Below are 20,022 nucleotides of genomic sequence, written 5' to 3'. Positions count from 1 at the left end.
CTTGAAAAACTTTGGTGCAGCAAAAACAAAGGGAGACCCAAGGATAAATGCTAAATTGGAATAGTTGAGAAAAAAAACTTTTGAAAGCTTTAAAAAATATTTAAATGATATAATTAACTGATGAAAAATCACTGTTATGCTTACTGCTTCATATCTACAATGTGTAAGATTATACATCCTAAATCAGGAATAAAACATACGTACATGCACTATTTAATGCTATTAACAGGCTTTAGCTTCAGATTTCATTTGCAGATCAAGTAATAAGTATAATCACATTTTATTTCCACCCATTCCAAAATAATTCCCAGACTTATTTTAAACTGTCCTTTCATAAGTGTATTTTCTCACAATAGTATTTTTCTTCATTTTCTAACTTACCACTTTATATTCAACATTGAATTAACATTAATTAGTCCTAGTTCTCATCATCCAAGTTGGCATGTATCTTTCTTTGATTTATATTTTCTTTTTTTAATGTGCTGATTTTTAAAATACATTTTTAATTGTTTTATGATACTGTTGCATAGGCTCTGGGGTTTCCATTACTCCCTCCACAAATCCCCTCTGCCGCTCTGATCCCCCCAGGTATTTAGACGTAGACAGTGGCAAAGAGTCTAGCATCCTGTGTTGACACACATTTAACAGTTTCACAGGGAGTCCATCTTTGATCTGGAAGTAGAGATGCATACTGCATTGTGTCCTCACATCTGGATATGATAGTTTTAATTACACAGGTACTGTGCATCCCCTTAAGTGAAAAGCCACAATACAAAATCAACAACAGGAAGAAAGAAAATTTGTAATGCATAAAGTTAAGAAACATGCTACTGAATGATTAATGTGTCCTTGAAGAAATGCAAAAGAAAGTCAATAACCTTCTTGAAGAAAAATGATGCTACTATACAATCTATGACTCAGTGAAGAATTTAATATGAGAAAAAAACACTTTTGAAGAAATGAAAACAAAAATAGCAAAGCCTGTGAGATGTAGCAAAAAACAGTATTGAAAGAGCTACTCATCTTGCATTTTGCAAGCAGGCTGCCTTATATCAAAGATAACATATTTGTCATTTATATTTGTCATTTCACTGAGCATGATGGTCTCTCATTAGGACCATTGCTTTCCAAATGGTGGAATTCCACTCTTTTTTAAAAATGGCTGAGTAATATTCCGTGCAGTAGCTGTACCACAGTTTATCCATCCATCTGTGGACGGACATCTGAGTTGTTTCCATGTGTATGCTATTATTGACTGTGCTGCTGTAAGTATAGGGTTGCAGGTCACTCTCTCATATTGCAGATTTCACTTCCTGTGGATGTATTCCCAGCAGTAACATAACTGGGTCATATGATAGGTCGATTTTCTGAACATTTCCCGTACTGACTCCAGAGTGGCTGCACTAACCTAACTTCTCACCAGCAGTGGAGCAGGGTACCTTTTCCCCCATATCCATACCAGCAGGTGTTAGTAGATTTTGAAATGTAGCCCATTTCTTCATTTAGGTCATATTTTTTAAATTGCCCCCTTTATTTGCATATTCCTTTCAAGCACTCTTGTGCAGCTCATGCACTCATCTGGCATTAAAGAGAGCAAAACTCCTCCCCGTTGCACCTGCTGTGCTGAAGTTGCTCCTCAGACACACCAGTGAATGTTGGCTGGCTGGGGCTCTCCTCACCTGTTCTCAGGTTGGTTAGGTGATGCTCCAGTGCCCCCTTTTCTGCCCCATTTCAACATGGAGACCAAGTAGGGTTTATAATCGATGACAGTTTGTCTCGACCAACTTTTTATTTTATATTTTAGCAACATTTTATAAATTAACAAAATTTTAACATGTTAAAATGATTTAATATATTTTCTACATATAATTCTAAAATAATCGTAGTTCTCTTCCTCTTCCACTTTTTCCTTTAACTTTTGTAATAACACAACTTCAGTTTACTTTATAAGCTCAGGTATAGTGCATCTCTAACCATAATGTTCATCAAGTACAAGGAAAAAAGACCATTGTCCCACAGTAGGATAGACAAGGGCTAAAATTAATCACCAAATCACAAAATGTCATCTCATTGTTATACTGTCTTGTGTGTTTTGTACTGTCTGCCACATATCAGAGAAAATACGGCATTTGTCTTTGGGGACCAGTGTATTTCATTAACATAATGGTCTCCAGGTACATACATTTTGTTGCAAAAAGAGGGCTTCATTTTTTTATGGTTAGTATTTCATTTTGCATATATACCATATTTTATTATTTGAAATTTATTTGTAATTCATAATAAGGGGTGGAGAGGAGCAGAGGGAGGAGGGACAGATCTTTGATCCACCAGTTTACTCTCTCCAGTGGCAGCAGCAGCTGGAGCTGGGTCTGGAGCCAGGAGTTTCATCCAGGTCTCCCACGAGGATGCAGGGCCTCAGGCACTTGGTCTGTCTGCTGCTTCTTTCCGGAACACGTTAGCAGGAGCTGCATCAGAAGCAGAGCAGCCAGGACTTGAGCCGGCATCCATACGGGATGCTGTCTTTGCACGCACTAGTTTCATCTAATACACCACAGTGCCAGCTCCCCAACTTTCTTTATCTTTGTCTCTATCTGTATATAATTTACTCCTCAGTTGATGGACATAGCAGTTGATTCCATTTTTTAGTTATTGTGAGCTAAACTACTATAAATGTAAGGGTGCAGATAACTCCTGTATATCCAAATTTCATTTCTTTTGGGTGAACTTGCAGGAGGGGGATGCATGGGTCATGGATCTAGTTTCAGATTCTGGAGAAATTTCCAGACTTTCTTCCATATTGATTATGCTAGCTTACATTTCTACCTACTAAGGCACCTATTAAGTATCTAAAAAGTGCCTATTAAGTATCTTTTTAATCACATGCTCACCAGTAACAGCCATTCTAAGTGGGATGAGGTGAAACCTCACTTTGGCTGTTATTGGCATTTGTTTGATGGTTAGCACTTTTTCATAGTCTGTCCGTCATTTGTATTCACCCTTTGAAAAGTGCCTGTTCATATTCTTTACCCGTTTCTTAAGGAGCTTGTTTTAAATTTCTAGAGCTCTTCTTAGATCCTGGATATTAAATCTGTATCACTTCGCAAATATTTTCTCCTGTTGCTTCAGTTGCCTTTTAACTTTGTTGAGTGTTTCCTACTAACTTCTTTTGGAGTTCCTGGGGATCCCCTGGTCATGCAGTTTTATTATATAGTTTGTTGTGGATTTCTGTCTTATCTGTTCTGTTTTATATGAGAGCCTCTGCTGCCACTGACGTTGGCTTTGTATGTGTACTTAATGTTAATTGTGTCTATCCCAATATTATAAAAGATAACATCCCAATAGAATCACTCATTTGTAACTTCTAATTTTTTTGTTTGCGATTTGCCATAGAGTCTCATTTTCCTTAAGTGTGTACCTAACATGGACAGTTTGCATGCTTCTCATACAAGTTTGAAGCTGGTTCTGCTAGGTTGCAGAAAGTAGCCATATTGTGCTAACCGTGTTCTTCATCCTGGTCTGGCCTGCGTGTGGGTATATCCAACCCAAGCTTTGAATGTCTGTCATTCACTCACCTGAACTATAGGGAAATGTTTCTAATATAGCTGATTTTTTTTTTCCTCTGGAAATAAATCTACAATAGTCTGAATTGACAATGGAAAGACAAATATGTATGGCTATCTGCAAACCTAATCTAGATTACAACTCTAATGTTTTTTATTGAATCAATGCAGTCTTACCTTTTCAAATGTGAAACTTGTTTTTAAGGTGGTTTTGGTGTCTGGAGACAGCCAGTCAGTGTTTAGAGAACGAAAAAGTATTTCTAAAAAAAATTAAAATATGTGGTGTGGGCATTCATCATTGTAATTTGGAGTGTACTATATTGTAATTTAAATACATTTTTTTATTGAAACACAAAAAATGTTAGATTAGAAACCCCATGCAAAACTAAAAGCTGTTCCATGTTTACTGAGTACCTAGAGTCCATTTTATATCCCAAAGATAAAAATGAAAGTGTCTTCCATGTTTTCAAGGGGAAAAGGAAGTTATCTGCGGTGTGTACTTGCTAATATCGGTTCAGGCAGGTGCCACAGCGTGGGGTAAATGTCCATCATTTTATGATGAGAACTGCATGGGGTTGGGTGGACAGAGGTAAGTGTTCACAAACCTAATCGATTTCACATAGAAGAATATACCTTTCAGGCTTACTGTCTTCATACTGTTTTTACCGCCTGATATCGCTTTCCTTAAGATATCTTGAGGACAATAAGTGACAGTTTATGTTTTGTTTCACCCTACTTAATTAGGAGAATAAAATGTCAATCAACATATTTGGTTTCCAGAAATATTTTCTAAGTTTTGATCACCCCTGCTTTCAACTCTTAAAATCTGATCCATTATAATTAATGCTATTCCAACAGTACATACCTTGCATTATACATAAGTTGCTAATTCCATGCTGAACTCAGAGGTTTTTTTTTTTTTTCAATTAGCCTGTGGAGATGCCAAGTTCAGTTTTCATCTATAACAGTATTGTTTATATTTTTTAAATGCTTTACAAAAAATGTCTTAGAGTTATCACTGTCTCTTCCTTGGTCTGAATCTGACTAGCATGGAAGGTATTTAAGGAACCATAATAGAGAAAAGAACTTGTGGTTGCCTTAGCGTCACTTGTATTTGTGTGTTTTGCAGTACAACCTTGAGTACTTGGATGCAAGCCATAACCACGTGATAACCCTGGAGGGATTTAGAGGTCTGATGAAACTGAAGCACTTAGACTTGAGCTGGAACCAACTGAAAAAATCAGGGGATGAAATAAATATGTTATGTAAACACACCACAAGCCTTCTCACTCTTAATATTCAACATAACCCATGGCAAAAGGTATGCAACTGGCACGTTGATGCAGAAGCAAGCATTTCTATTTTAGAATCCTTTTCTGACTGCTTTCCAATTCTTATGCTCTCTCTGGACTCCTTAACACTATTGAAAGTTGAATTTTTGTCGTCATCGCAGGAACCCAATGTTTCTGTGAGAGAAGATAATCATTTCATGTTGTTTTATAAACAACTTATAATAGTTCAAGAGCTTAGTAAGGCTTACTAAAGCTCTTAAGCAATAGTTTTTAAGGGGGGATTGATGTCATTGTTCATTTACAAGCCTGCAAGATCTTACTGTTCTGAGGTGCAGGAACAAGAATGCTATAATATGGTGAGTGAAGCATGCTGGCAGGAAGGAACACAACTTACATACATCCGCATCCGTGGATGAAAACTGTGTCTCACAGTTACGCTTTACATTGTTTATTATTTGCATTATTGTACATGGTAAATTAAAAAATCATGTCTCCCAGATCCTGCTTTATAAAATCTTACAATCTGTTAGGAAAGGAAATGTGGTGAAATGTTTTTAGCACAAATATATAATTCATGCTAAGTTATCTTAATATTCAGTTAATGTGATTTTCTGCAAATATTTAAATTAAGCCCCAAATTTCATCATTTCAAGTATCTTGCTTATTTTGTTAAAGGTATATAATGCTGTGGTCAATATTTTAAGAGTCCAAAGAATGACTATTTTGCATTACAGTGACCACATCACTAAAATTATATGTTGCATTCCTCTTCTTTTGTTCAGTAAAATTGAAGAACGCTTTCCTTTGCCAAAGCAGACTTTCTGGGTGATCCCAGTACAACTGTATCCCTGTTGCCAACCTGGACACTAAAGGCTAAAGAGCTGTGTTGGATCCATTTGGGGTCTACTGGCTTCCTGCTGATCTAGATAAACAGGATTGCTGTAGCTGGTGTCCTAACACTTCTCACCACCATCGCTTGTCAACAGCTCATGGGATTATTTGCCCCTCTCTTAAGGGTGGAATCATCCCCCTGCAAACAAAACAACTCTTCCACATAATTTTATTTCAGCTGTGATTTCAAGAATTAAGTCAAACCTCTTTAGATCCATATCGCAAGCTGGGAGATACATGATGTTGAATCTTATGGAAAGGAACAAATAAGCACTCCTGTCTATGCCACAATATACAGAATATTCTGCAGAAATTAACATTTCACTATTTTTCCCAAGCGAAACACATTGAGACTGAGTGTTATTGGCAGATTGAAGACTCTTACGCATTTAGATGGAGTCCTCATCACTCAAGAAGAAGCCAGAGCTGCTATGAGGTTTATTGCCAGAACCAAGATTACTCAGGTTGGATTTTCCTGTTTCGTATTTATTCAGCTATTTAGACATACAGACAATACTTCTTATATTCATTTTCTATATCCTTAAAGTTTTTATTCCCTCTTAGGATGTTAATAAAAATTAAATGATAGCAGTGATTCCATGCGGTGTTCTCTTCTGTTTAGCTATAGCCCTTTAGTGTATGAATTCCCTTGATAGATTCTTGAACACTATGCCAAAACTACCTCCAAGGTAACTTTTTTGCTTAGTCACCCAAACTCACCAGAAGCCCAGATGAAAATAAATAGCTTTCTGAGGCAAAGGTAAGCTTTAAGGCTATGAGAAATCATTTAGTGAATTATTAACTTAGTGTTAACATTATGTGTCTAATTGAAAGGAACAAATATTAAGACTAGGTGAAGAAAATGCCTGTGTTATCTAAGTGGGAAATACCACACTATGTTCAAAGTAGCTTCAACATCCTAAACATCACCATTCGGGCTATTTAGTTACCACTTTTTGGTAGGATTTTTGAGTATTGATTCCTTAAAGGATGTATTATTTGAATTTGGATCTATTTAAACTGAAGACAAGTAAACTTTGTTGATGAAATTGTAGCATTTTCCAAAAAAAAAAAAAAACCCAACAAAAACAGGATTTTATCCTGCCAGAAATCAAAGTCTGCTAAAATCCTTATAGTCATAGTAATAATGAAAAAAAAGTGAAAAGATGGGGCCAGTGTTGCAGCTTAGTAGACTAAGCCCCTAGAATCCCGTATGAGCACTGGTTTGAGTCCTGGCTGCTCCATTTCTGATCTAACTTGTTGCTAATGCACTGGAAAAGCAGCAGAAGAGGACCTGAATGCGTGGGGTCCTACCACCCATGGGGGAGATGTGGATGGAGTTCCAGGCTCCTACTGTCCACTTGACTCATCCCTGGCCATTGTGGACATTGAAGAAATGAATCAACATATAGAATATTATCTCTCTCTCTCTCTCTTTCTTTGGAAAAGAAAAAATTTAAAAGGTATGTGTTGAAAAGGGAAATTTTCAGGCAGACAAAAAATACATGTTATATATCAAGAATGTATAAGAAATAGGGCCGCTGGCCCAGAATGATGGCCTAATGATTAAATGCTCACAACCGCCAGGATCCACATGGGCACTAGTTCGTGTCCTGGATGCTCCACTTCCCATCCAGCTCCCTGCTTGTCGCCTGGGAAAGCAGTCAAGGATGACCCAAAGCCTTGGGACCCTGCCCTGTGTAGGAAACCCAGAGGAGGCTCCCGGCTCTTGGCTTTGGATTGACTCAGCAGCAGCCATTGTGACCACTTGGGGAGTGAACCAGCAGATGGAAGATCTTTCTTTATCTCTTTCTCTAAATCTGTCTTCCGAATAAAAAATGAATAAATCTTTCAAAAAAAATAGAAGAAATAAAGCCACCAATCCGTCAGAAAAACAAGGAAAAGATTTTGAAGAAATCAAGTCCCTTAACTTAGGAAAAGATACTTTGCCACTTTAGTATTCAAGAAAATGAACATTAATAGTGACAGTGACATATGAATTTTTGACAGTTTTATGGATTTGAAAACACTTTCTTGCCTGTCATTGAATAGAAAAATGTGTACAGATTATTCAATGTGTGTAAAGTCCACGCAGGCAACAGTGTGACACGTTGTTTATGCGTGCAATGTCAGACTATGAGGAAAGCATGCTCACTTCCAAAGGGAAAGGAGATGAAAAGGCCCCCAGAGAGCTTGGAGGGTGTTACTGATATTCCGGCCTCTTAGCTGGTTTCATGAGTGTATTATATAGGTGTTTGTGTTATAGCCTTACAAACATTTTCTAGTAATGGTTCAGTATTTGCTAAAAACAAAACAAAACAAAACAAAAAGAATAATTAAAGCTATATTCAGATATTATAGATAGAAGATAAAGGATATACTAAATACTAAGATAATTTGTTGGGTCAGTCATCTCCCCTAGGAAACAATACCTTCTAACTATATATATAAAATAAATCTCTGAATGCAATTTCATTTACTCGTCCTGTCTTTTTCAAATTTTATTAGTTATCTATTTTGCGACATTGTAGTACTAAAGAAGAGAGACCACGAGTACTTACCATATGGCCTTTTGCAAAAATTCTGACACAAATTTCCAAGCTGGGACCCCACGCACATCTGAGTGGAAACTGGTACCTAAAGGTAAAGGCTAATTCCTAAACCTAATACAAAAATTTAAGTGCAATTGATTTCTCAAGTCCCCCTCCCTCTGTATATCATGAAGTATAAATGGAAGAAACCTGAAATAGGTTCAAATAAAAGGAGGAGACAACAAAGATCTGCCATCGTAGCAAGTAGTGGAAGCTTTAGTTATGATGTTGGGCATTAGATGTCCGGGACTTATCTGCAAGACTGGAACTTCACGCCCCTTGGCCAACAGCTCCCCGTTTCTCCCTATTCCTAACCAATGGAAAAGCACCAGTCTACTTTTTGCTTCTGTAAGTTTGTTTTAAATTCCACATAGACTTAAGACCATGCAGTAGTTGATTAACAGTGTATGCTTGTATGTGTGTGTGTTTATATATGTGGGTATATACCTTAAATATGAGCAATTTAAGAGTGTCAATCATTCCTTAGTAAATTTGGGAAAAGAAATGATAGTGTCATTATTAGAAAAATTGTGATAAATTGATCACATTCCAAACAATAAAAATCAAGTAGTAAGGTCAAGTTATGGATAGGTATGTGGTGAGAATTAAGCCTCAGTTTAGATTTAGAATAAAGGCACAATTGTAAGCTGAAGAGCAGATTCTGATGCTAGATCACCGGTGCAAACAAACAGTAAAGAATTAGAAACAAAACATGGATGATAAGGAGTAAGAAAGCTTGGCAAGGAATAGAGCAAGAGGTAATTTAGTCAACGAAGAAAGCCACCCAGTACCAGCAACTCCCTGCTGCCAAGGTTGCCTTCCACATCTTGCCAGAGATAGAAAGTAGACTGAGAGGAGAGTCCTTGAAGGTGGACGATATTAGAGGCATTATGTTTACTATGGAATATATTGCTGTTCACTGTGCTGAAGTTCCAGTAACAGCCTTGGATGAACTCACAGGGAGCTCCAGAATTAGAATGGCCCTATAAACTTGCTCCAAATTGGGCCTTAGATTCTATCTCTCCATCACTGGCTGTTGGCCAAGCTTGGAAGGAGTGTGACCTTGATCGAAGCAGCTCTCTGCAGCCGAGGCCATCCCCAAAGGGGCTGACAGCTGACAGATTACTGCTAAGCAGCCTCAGCAGCTGGGACAAGCACTTTGCTACAGTGGAATCTGCTTGGCACATCACGGGAGTCTGTAACGCCATAAACCCCCTCTTGGAATTACAGCCTGATCAAATTTTTACTTTTTTTATAAACGAAGAGCTATGTGATAACTTTAATGCCTCAAGGAATTCTTTGATATTTACTTGCCACATTTGAATTCTCACTAGCCTTTTTTTTAAAAAAAATCTCATAACACTGAATTTACAGGATTTAGAAGTAACACAGAATGTAAATTATTCTTTAGATAACTGCCTTAAACTTAGATGGACAGCATCTGTTTGAAATCACAAATTTAGAAAAATTAGAGAATTTGAAGTGGGCATCATTCAGCAACAATAATCTCACTAAAATGGAGGGACTGGAGTCCTGTATTAACCTGGAAGAGCTTATATTAGATGGAAACTGCATCTCTAAAATAGAAGGTAAGATACTAAAGATTTGTCAAGTCTCAAAATATGCATGTCTACACAAGAAAAGCATTAACTTATAACACTGAGGACATAAGGTTTCCTCATGTATTTGAGTGAGGTAAGGGAGAGTTCACACCTGCTGGTGCACCCCTCAGATGCCTGCTGTAGCTGCCTTGCCCCAACCCAGGGTCGGAGACAGGAACTCAATCTAGATACCCCACTGTCTAGATTGCAGGAACACAAGTATTCGGTCACGTACCACTGTCCCAACAGGATCTGCATATAGGCAGAAAGTTAGAACCAGGAGCAGCTGCCATGAGCTGTGCAACGTGGGCCTCTTAAAACCAATTGGCAGGTGTCCACCTTGAGAACAGCAGAGAACAATGTCCAGAGAAGGTAAAAAAAAAAAAAAAAAGTTTGGAGCAGAATATTCTATTCTAATTACCCATTATTGAAACCCAGCAAGCCTTCTCTCTTCTCTATGCTGGTGTCTCCCATCTGTTACCAAGCCAGAACATACAAACTCGTGTCTGTAAAGTTTAATACAGGAATGAATGCGATATTCTTTTGCTAAAGCTTATTTTTGATATTAATTGGTGCTCAAATAACTGTAACTATCAGGAATAGGTGAAGGCTGGCAGCAGGAGCTGAGCTGGGAGCCTGATCCAGGCCCTTTGCATCGGTTTTAGGAACCCAGTTACTTGAGTCATCACCACTGCTTCCTGTAATCTGTACTTTAGGAAGCTAGAGACAGGAACTAGAGCTGGGAGTCGAGCCCAGGTGCTTCCAAGTGGGACAGGGGTGTCCAACAGCTAGGCTGACTGCCTGCTCGTGGGACATGCTTTCAGAAAATGGTAAAGCAGCCCAATTCATTGGCCAACACAGAATTAGGATTATATTTGAAAATCTGAATACTTTACCAGTAAGTCATATTCCTTGGAGTTTGGAAAGCAAACGTGCCATATGTAGTTACAGTTTCAGCTGTCTCGTGTCTATTTTAATTTTTGTATTTAGCAGTTTATAGTACTGAAGCATGATTTTTACTGAATTTGGCGAATTTAGGATAGTCCAAACTGGCTTATAACTCTAACAAGGCATTTGTTAACAATTGAGGAACAGAACAGTTTTAGGAGGGGTGTGCAGAGAAATCTTCAATACCTTAGAGAGGAGTAACTAATCTTTGTGTCCTACCTTGTAAGGTATATGTGAGTCCAAGCTGACTGTTTCCTATCTGTTCTAAGCTTCCCTTATTGGTCTCTGTCTATCTAATTTAATTTGGGGCGGGGCGTGGTCTCCGGAGCGACCCTGATGGTCATTGCAGGAGAGGGTGAGGATCCGAGGTAGGAACTAAGTAAGGATCAGAGAAAGCTCCTCTCCCAAGTCCCGAAGGAAGTTTACTATTCTGTTTTTTGAGAGCCTCTCAGGGCTCCCAGCTGTTGTTCTGATGACATTAGATTCTGTGAGGAAGTATCTTGGGCTTCTTCCATCCCTTGTGGGAGTTCTGAAAGGGAGTGGATGACCTCAGAGTTCTTGACCTACGGGGACAGGAGGCTTGTACCCAACCCTAGAGACTCCTGGATCCTCACCTGGGACTATCAGCACGGCACCAAGGGCTATATCCCAACTGCCAAGGAGACTACTGGGAAATGGAATGCCCTTGTAGGCCAAGTTAAATGCTTTCTAACTCATTCTCAGCTGTACTACGTTCTTGCTGTCCCCTCAGTTAAGGCTTTGAACCTGAAAGAAATTGAAAGAAACCTTCCATGATTTACCAGCAACTTCCTCTGTTCTCTATTTCCATCTATTCACAGGAATAAATACTCCTGCAAATAATTAAAAAAAAGAATATCCACAAGTGTGCCCCACTTAAAAAGGATTAACAGACTGATGAACTTAATGACTGTTTATGAAGGACTATACTATTGTAATAATATGGGGAAAATAAGTCAGGGAGTGGAAATTTAGGGAGGGGGGTAGGGAGATCCCAAGCCCTATGGAGTTGTACCATAAAATTCAAAATGTAAAAATATAAATAAAGAAAACATTGATCTCAATGCAAAAACTACCAATGTTTTGGATAGGAGCTATTATAAAACTATTAGAAATTCAATCATCAAAATATAACACAACATTGAGACCACTAAAATCAGGTTCAAAATTTCCAGGAAAAACAAAGTTATTTTGTAATTTTGTAGAATATAGTTACTGCAACATAACACCAAAAATTGTCACGCAATCAACTGGGTTGTTGATATCTTACTCCGTAAGGTTAGAACTTCAAATTTTTAAGGCTTTGCTTTCTCAAAATTACTTGCTTTAAGGATGTTGCTACACTAATTCAATTTGGTCAGTATTGTCTGGTTCCTTTATTCAGAGCACTGGAAACTAGAACATTTAATAAAATATCTGTCCAAAGCAAGGATTTATTTGTTATTTATTTGAAAGGCAGAATTAAAGACAGAATGAGAAAAAGAGATCTTCCGTCTACTGGTTCACTCCCTTAAATGGCCACAAAGACTAGAAATGGGCCAGGCTGAAACCAGAGAATCTGAACCTCCATCCAATCTCCCATGTGGGTTGCAGGAGCCCAAGTCCTCTGCCGTCCTCTGCTGCCTTCCCAGGCACATTAGCAGGGAGCCGGATCAGCAGTGGAGCAGACAAGTGTTGGACCAGACTTCCTGTGGAATGATGTGCGTACAGGAGGCAGCTTAACCACTGTGCCACAAGACAACCCTTAGTGTGCACCATTTAATTGGTAAGAGGGCTATGTATGTGTTCCTAAAACAAAAGGAAAAGCAGTGATGTCTAGTATTCTAGAATCCCTACAGGCAGTTGATCCTAGAGAAAGAGTAATTATGAAATGTTCAGCGAGCTATTTTTAAACTAACTTTTCAGTACTTTTTGAATCTTTTCCTGAATTTGCTTGTTTTTCTAGGCATTTCCAAGCTGACTAAATTAACCCGCCTCAGCATAAACAATAATCTCCTGACATGTTTGGAAAAGCATGCTTTCGATAACATGCTCCATCTTCACTCCCTCTCTCTTGAGAACAACAGAATCACATCTCTGAGTGGCTTACAAAAAACTTACACTCTGATTGAATTATATATCAGCAATAACTATATTGCTCTCAATCATGAAATCCACAATTTAAAGGTGATTGGGGTGGTAACGTCTTCATTTTATCATTTTTATTGTTTATAAGGTGCGAAGAATACATGCTCAGCGTACGGAATTTGGACAACGTAGCGTAGGAAAACATAAAGAAGATTAAAATAAGACCAAGGGTTGTTACAGTGCGTTTTAATTTGTATATGTCTGCAGCCATATGTATGTGTAATCGTGTTACTCTCAATAGGAAGGCCCCTTAGAGAGGCATTTTAATACTCAGCCTAAACCCATTCCTCCTGACTAGGGTCTACTTCAGCATTGCCAGGCATTCACCAGCCCAGTTACGGGGTGGAATTCTTTAAATTTCTCCTGTTATCAGTACCATACTTGATTACCTCTCAGTGTTTGACCGGTGCCTCCCCGCCTTTCTTGCTACTCTTGCTTGCATTTTGTCTCTTTAACTCCCCAAGGAAACCTCTGCCTCAAGGCTGCGGTGCAGTACACTTTTACTAAAGGTCTGAACACAGTGGAGACTTTCTGGAGCACAGACTAGGAGCTTACTTCAGATGTCATGTGTGACTTCATGGTTTCTGAAGTTAGGTGGCCACTTGCTAATGCTGTCTCTCTTACACTGGCCCTTTTTTTTCTTCTTTTTGCTGATTCAGTATTGTTAGGATGATCTACACACACACAGAGACTTTTTAAAAAAGAAGGAAGAGAGATAGGAAAAAATGTCCCGTCCAGCAGGACAGTCAACGGGGGTCGCAACCACCTAGGAGAGAATGAAGGGGACAAGAGACACGAAGAATGGACAGCAAGACAGGATGTCTGATCAAGCTGTCAGTTTATTGATTTTAATTGAGGGTTTTTATATTCTTCAGTAACCAAGGCTCAGGGAGGAAAGGAGAAACTGGGACACAAGCCATGGTCTCCAGACCGATTGTTCTTGAGCAGCTACCATATCCACAATAGTAACCACCATATCAACAATAGCATAGGTAATCAGCAACAAGATGTCGGCAGGTACAGCATAAATCACATTCTGAAACAGTTGCTACAAACGATTGAAGCTAAGCGTGTGATTAGTTTCATAACATCTTTCCCAAGCACCTAGCCAGCCGGGGATTTTCCACTGGCCCATAGTTCTATATTCGAAATGGTTGATTTCCCAAACAGGGTTACTGCTTCTAAAGCCACAGAGACGTTTCACGCTCAGTTATCTAATTCTGTCTAGAATTTCCTTCAAAACAGATACACCACAGTGTTTGGTTTTAAGAAGAAAGCACATATTCTATTAACACAGGTTCAGCTCCCTTGCTAGAAGGCAAAGTGAGCACTTGAGTTTGACGCCTTTTCTAATGGCGGTGTCCCTCATTGCTGTTGCATGCGTGTACATATGTATGTACTGTTGCTAAGCCCTTATCCCGCAATCAAGGCAGATTGTGTACACCAGATCGAAGTTCCCAGTAAGACTTCACTGCTGGTGCCCGTCCACTGGGGTGTTCCGTCTGAATGTGTCATCTGAAAGGACAGCCCTTGTAGCTAAGACTGAGCGTTACCACACTCAGATCCTGTGACACGATAGATAAATATTACAGCCTAAGGTGTTTACCTCTTACGGGAAAGGAAAGCTTGCTGGAGTGTGATAGATGTGTAAATTACAGTATGAATTGTGTTACGTAGGGTTTATACAACTTGGTCATTCTGGACATATACGGAAACATTATTGTATGGAGTCAGGAAAACTACCGGTTGTTTGTAGTGTTTCACCTTCCGGAGCTGAAAGCCTTGGACGGAATCTCAATCGTGAGTTATTTTATGCCCTCGTAGCATTCAGTCTTGGTTGCATTGCGGAGTATTGCTTTATCATTTACCGATGGCCACACTTGCTGTTATTCATGCGCGTTTTAGATCTTGCCTGGCCAAGTTTTACTGGTCTCAATTGAGATGTAATGAGAAAGAGGGAAGGTGTGCCTTACTTCTGTACCCACTGAATCCAGTGTCTAGCCAGTGAAGAGCATCAGCAGCCAGCTGGACTAGAAGTAGAACAACCAGAACTAAGGTTAAATATAAATATAGTGTTTGTGTGTATATGAGAGAGAGAGAGAGAGACAGAGAGAGAGAGAAAGAGTGTGTGTATAGCAAGAGGTTAAGCTGTACTTGGGAGAATTAACTAGAGAGAAATGAGTCCACTCCATTTTTATGGAGCAGTTAACGTGATTCTGTCGTCTTTAAGAAAGGACGTCACTTATTAACTCTCATCATATAGGATCAACTAGAGACCGAGTGTGCGAAAGATTTGTTTGGTGGCAGACTGACTTCTGACATGATTTCAGAAAGACAAGGACATTCCAACTTCGTCCAAATGCAAGAATTAAACTGGACTTCCTCATCCATCAGGTACAATAATTCTGTTCTCATTTATTTTCCATGTTTTAAACTAACGTATCGATGGTACGTATTTTATGAGGTTCCATGTAATTTTTCCATACATGTATAAGTTGTATAATATTCAAATTAAGGTAAGCATATCTCAAACACAATCATGTTATGTGCTTTTAACATTATAATTAAATATGTAATTATGGTTGTCTTTCTGAAGTTTCTACATTTGGACATCCTTTTTTAAAACTTATTTTATTTGAAAGACAAACACATGGTGATCTCCCACCCACCTGTTCATTCCACAGTAGTCAAGTCTGAACTGGACTAGAAGCAGAGAATTCCATTGGGGGCTTCCCCATGGGTGGCAGGGATCCAAGGACTCGAACCATCTCCCGCTGCTCCTTAGGGTAGCCATAAGCAGAGAGTCTCAAGCAGGAGCCGAGCTGGGATACAGCACGCGGCATCAGGCACAGTGCCGGACACCTGTCGCCACCTAAATATAACAACTTACAATACAATCCAAGATCTTGTGATATCGCTAACATAATTTGAAATGCAGTAATAATTCTTATTGTCAGAGAGTCATTTAAAATGTCAGGAAGTATGCATTTATCCTTGCTCTTCATTTGCTCACAGCTCATGTTGGAGTGCCTGTGCTTGATTTTAAACCCTGGGTCCTGACTCACACCTCCCACTAGGCAGATCCTGGGAGGCAATAATGATGGCCTCCTGCCATGTGTGTGAAAGCCTTGGGTGCTGTCCCCAGACCTTTGCTTTGTACCTGGCCTGGCACTGCCCAGCTCTGGCCTTCACGGGCAGCTGGGGGGTGAACCAGCCAACAGCTCTGCCTGTATGTGCGTCTCTGTATTTTTCTGCTTCTCAGGCAATAGATACTTTGTGTAATTATCAACTTATTTCTCAGATTCTGTGTTTCTCTTTTACTTTACAATCAAATGTTTAACGTCAGAACATACTTGGTGGCTCTTCCTATGCTACCACAGAAATCCAGCCAATGCTATCTTATTTCACGGCTGCTGTCACTTCGCCTCCTGGTCAATTTCTGAGGATCCTGTTTAGTTCTGGGACTTGTCCTCTCTGACACATATGAAAATGTTGACTTCCCTTTTCATGTACTTCTGGTCTCCACCCGTACCCCAGCCCCCCCGTACTTTCATATTACTGATTTTTCTATGAACTTGTCATGCTTCTTTTGAGTTCTTACTTTGTGAGTTTTAGCCTGTCCTCTCCTCTTCTTTTCCCCTTCTCTGCTGTTCTCTTATAATTCCTTCCCCATGTCTCTCATGTTATTAAAATTCAATACTCTTTGTGGATAGCCCTACCTTTAATTTATGTCCATCTCCGTATTCATCATTTTTAGCCTTCCTCTAAATTGTTCTCTGGGAGGTAACACCTACCTGGAGTTGCCCAAGCTAACAATCTAAGGAAAATCTGAATGATTGCTCTCTAACCTTTGTCCTTCATTTTCAATTCATCATCGAGTTCTGTAGACTATATGGTGGCGTATGTCTCACAATTCCTTTATCTTTTCACTGTCACTGCTGTTGGCTTAGGTTCGGCAGTGAGTCCATTTTAGAAACTCTGTTAGTGGTCTGTTGGTTGTTTATCTTATAAAAGCCTCTAAAAATGTGATTAGACTCATACTGCTCTATAAAATGCAAGTTTCATCCAATTACTTACTTCTCAACATTGTCCGGTGGCTTTCCATTGTCTACAACAGAATAAAATTTACAACTCCTCTCTGTGGCCTAGAGTAATTTCCACTTGATAAAACCCTGGCCTTACTGCCCATGAGTCATCATAACTTAGAAATTCCAAAATACCTTAGTTCCTGAATTTCAGTATAAAATAAAGTTTCACCTCAAGTTCTTTCTCCTCTGTGATGTCATCCTCTACCAAATCAATTTCTTCAAATGTGGGAATGTTTTCTTTCCCTAAAATGCCATTACACCTAGCTATAATCACAACTCCCCTTCTTATTTTAATCTTCGGAGCTCCGACTTGAAATTCCTAAAAACAAATTTCTCCCTTCTTTGTTATAATTTTTTTGAAAGATTTATTTATTTTTATTGGAAAGGCAGATATACAGAGAGGAGGAGAAACAGAGAGGAAGATCTTCCGTCCACTGGTTTACTCCCCAAGTGAGCACAACGGCCGGTGCTATGCTGATCCAAAGCCAGGAGCCAGGAACTTCCTCCAGGTCTCCCACACGCGGGTGCAGGGTCCCAAGGTTTTGGCCATCCTCCACTGCTTTCCCAGGCCACAAGCAGGGAGCTGGATGGGAAGCGGAGCTGCCGGGATTAGAACCAGCACCCATATGGGATCCTGGCACGTTTAAGGCGAGGACTTTAGCCGCTAGGCCACGCCACCAGGGCCCTGTTATAATTTTTCTAAACATACCATCTGCACTTAGAAAATACATAATGGAATGGTTATTTTCAATATCTTCATAAAATCATGTCCTCATGTAAACTTCAGGTTCAGGAGTTGTTTTAAGAAACAATTCAAGAGAAATTATTTAGCTGTCTGATCCTCTTTTCAAGGCAAGATGAAGGCAAAACAGTTGGAATCCAACATTCTGTTTAATTATTGAAACATCGTACAAATGGAATGCCATTGACTTTCCGGGTCATCCCCCAGAGAAGTCAGTTTTTAAAGAGACTAGCTGCTTCTCCTTGTCTTTTCCCATTCCCAATTTCTGGCATTTTAGAAATCACAGACTTCACATTTATCCTCTGGAATTTATCGTCTCAATTTATGACTTACCACATCAACGTCACAATAATTTCATGAACTTGTATGTGGATTTATATTAAAAAGGATGTTTGTTTTTGTAAATTTCTCTTATAATAGTGTCATGTTTGTGCGGTAATAATATTTTTTTGAAGGCAATGAAAGTCATTCCTTTTCTTAAACATGAGCCCAACAAAAATATGGACTTGCCTCATCACCTGACACACGTTTTACACTGAGGGGTATAGTGCTTCCCATATTTGTCACGTGAGATTCTTAAAGCGTGCCTTTGGAGATTCTTCACGGAGAAACTCAATGTTTTTATACTTGCATGGCCTATGTTATTTTCAATATCTAATATTTGCTTTGTCTGAATTCAGGACCGTGGATTTAATTCCCATTGACCAGTTTAGGAATGTGTGTACCGTGAATCTACAGAACAACAATCTGACATCCTTCAGCGGATTGATCTATCTGCCCAACGTGAAGGTGAGTCATTCCGGAATTTCACTTTGGGTTGAATATGCATTTTCATACGATTAAAGTCGGTAAGTACAGGTTTTGATTCGAGTTGGTTTCTGTGGAGTAGGAGATGGGCTAGAAGGGAAGGAAGAGGGGGACTGATTCCGGAAGCAGCCTCATTGTCTCCCTTTGTGCTGCCTACACTCGACCGTCACCTAAGGCTTTTTCAACACAGGAAAGCAGCCATACCTAAGGAGTTATAAATGTATTAAAAACTAAATCCAAAGGCGGGCACTTGGCACAGTGGTTAAGACACCTGTTGGCATGCCAGCATAACCATGTGCCAGTTGCAGCTTATGCTTCTGGTTCCATCCTAACGTGTGTAATTGGAGACTGCAATGATAACTCAGGGAACTGAGTCCTTGCCACCCACGTGGGTAAAGCAGATCAAGTGCCCAGCACTAGCTCAGTGGTTGCAGGCATTCATGAACAAGCAGAAGGGAGATGTCTTGTTTCTTTTCTTTCTCTTTCACATAAATAAAAATTACAACAATACAAATAACTTGTGATATGAAATTTTATCATTTCTAGTACTAGTGCGCATGTTTAAGTTTTATCCACTCCATTTTAGGTATTTCCTATGATGTCTGATTAAGATTTTTTCCTAAAGGTTTTATGCCTCAACTATAATCATATTGAATCAATCATGCCCAGACTCAAGCCTCCGACTCACTTAAGCAGTAGACAACTACTCCACCAGAAAGTGGCTTCAAGTGGCTATGGGCAGCACGGAACTTCTAAAATCAACAGGTACTTTTTTGTTTTAACTATAAACAACTTTAGTTGGGAATTTAAACAATTAGCCCTATTAATAAGAGTAGTGACACATAGCGAACACAGCTTCTTAAATGATTATTGCATAGTTACATGTCAGAAACTAAGCTTCATAAATCAACCCAAAATATTTCCTTGTCATTGTTTTTCCATATCTTCTATTTCATAGCTATATTGTAAGTAGGGAAAGAAGTAAAAATATAAAAATTCTTGTATGTTTATGACCCTGTGTTTCTTTTTAAGACAGGTATATAATTCACATGCCGTGGGTACCATTTAATGAATTTTAGTGTATTTACAAAATTGCACAGCCATTACTACTGTATAATTGCAGAACATGTTCGTCAACTCACAGAGGAGTCCTCTACTTTGGCTTCTTTCAGCATTTATTTCTTTTTTTTTTATTATTATTATTATTTATTGGAAAGGCGGATATACAGAGAGGAGAGACAGAGAGGAAGATCTTCCGTCCGATGATTCACTCCCCAAGTGAGCGCAACGGGCCGATACTATGCCGATCCGAAGCCAGGAGCCTCTTCCGGGTCTCCCACGCGGGTGCAGGTTCCCA

General features: G+C 39.2%; 1 protein-coding gene across 1 annotated transcript in view; it reads left to right on the top strand.

The window, feature by feature from the left end:
* The window catches only part of LRRC9 (leucine rich repeat containing 9), a 73,834-nt gene that overhangs the window by 38,388 nt on the left and 15,424 nt on the right, over positions 1 to 20,022 (top strand). Inside the window, exons 17-25 of the mRNA XM_040975721.1 lie at positions 4,690 to 4,881; positions 6,082 to 6,207; positions 8,252 to 8,386; positions 9,746 to 9,923; positions 12,847 to 13,067; positions 14,706 to 14,828; positions 15,292 to 15,422; positions 18,539 to 18,647; positions 19,291 to 19,430. Coding sequence (XP_040831655.1) covers positions 4,690 to 4,881; positions 6,082 to 6,207; positions 8,252 to 8,386; positions 9,746 to 9,923; positions 12,847 to 13,067; positions 14,706 to 14,828; positions 15,292 to 15,422; positions 18,539 to 18,647; positions 19,291 to 19,430 — 1,355 coding nt within the window. The remainder of the gene's footprint in view (positions 1 to 4,689; positions 4,882 to 6,081; positions 6,208 to 8,251; positions 8,387 to 9,745; positions 9,924 to 12,846; positions 13,068 to 14,705; positions 14,829 to 15,291; positions 15,423 to 18,538; positions 18,648 to 19,290; positions 19,431 to 20,022) is intronic.

The sequence above is a fragment of the Ochotona curzoniae genome, unplaced genomic scaffold, assembly GCF_017591425.1.
Source record: "Ochotona curzoniae isolate NIBS_2020 unplaced genomic scaffold, NIBS_Ocur_1.0 contig_2688, whole genome shotgun sequence".
Taxonomy (NCBI): Eukaryota; Metazoa; Chordata; class Mammalia; order Lagomorpha; family Ochotonidae; genus Ochotona; species Ochotona curzoniae.
The sequence above is the reverse complement of the archived record's forward strand: the minus strand, read 5'-3'. Positions and strand labels throughout refer to the sequence as shown.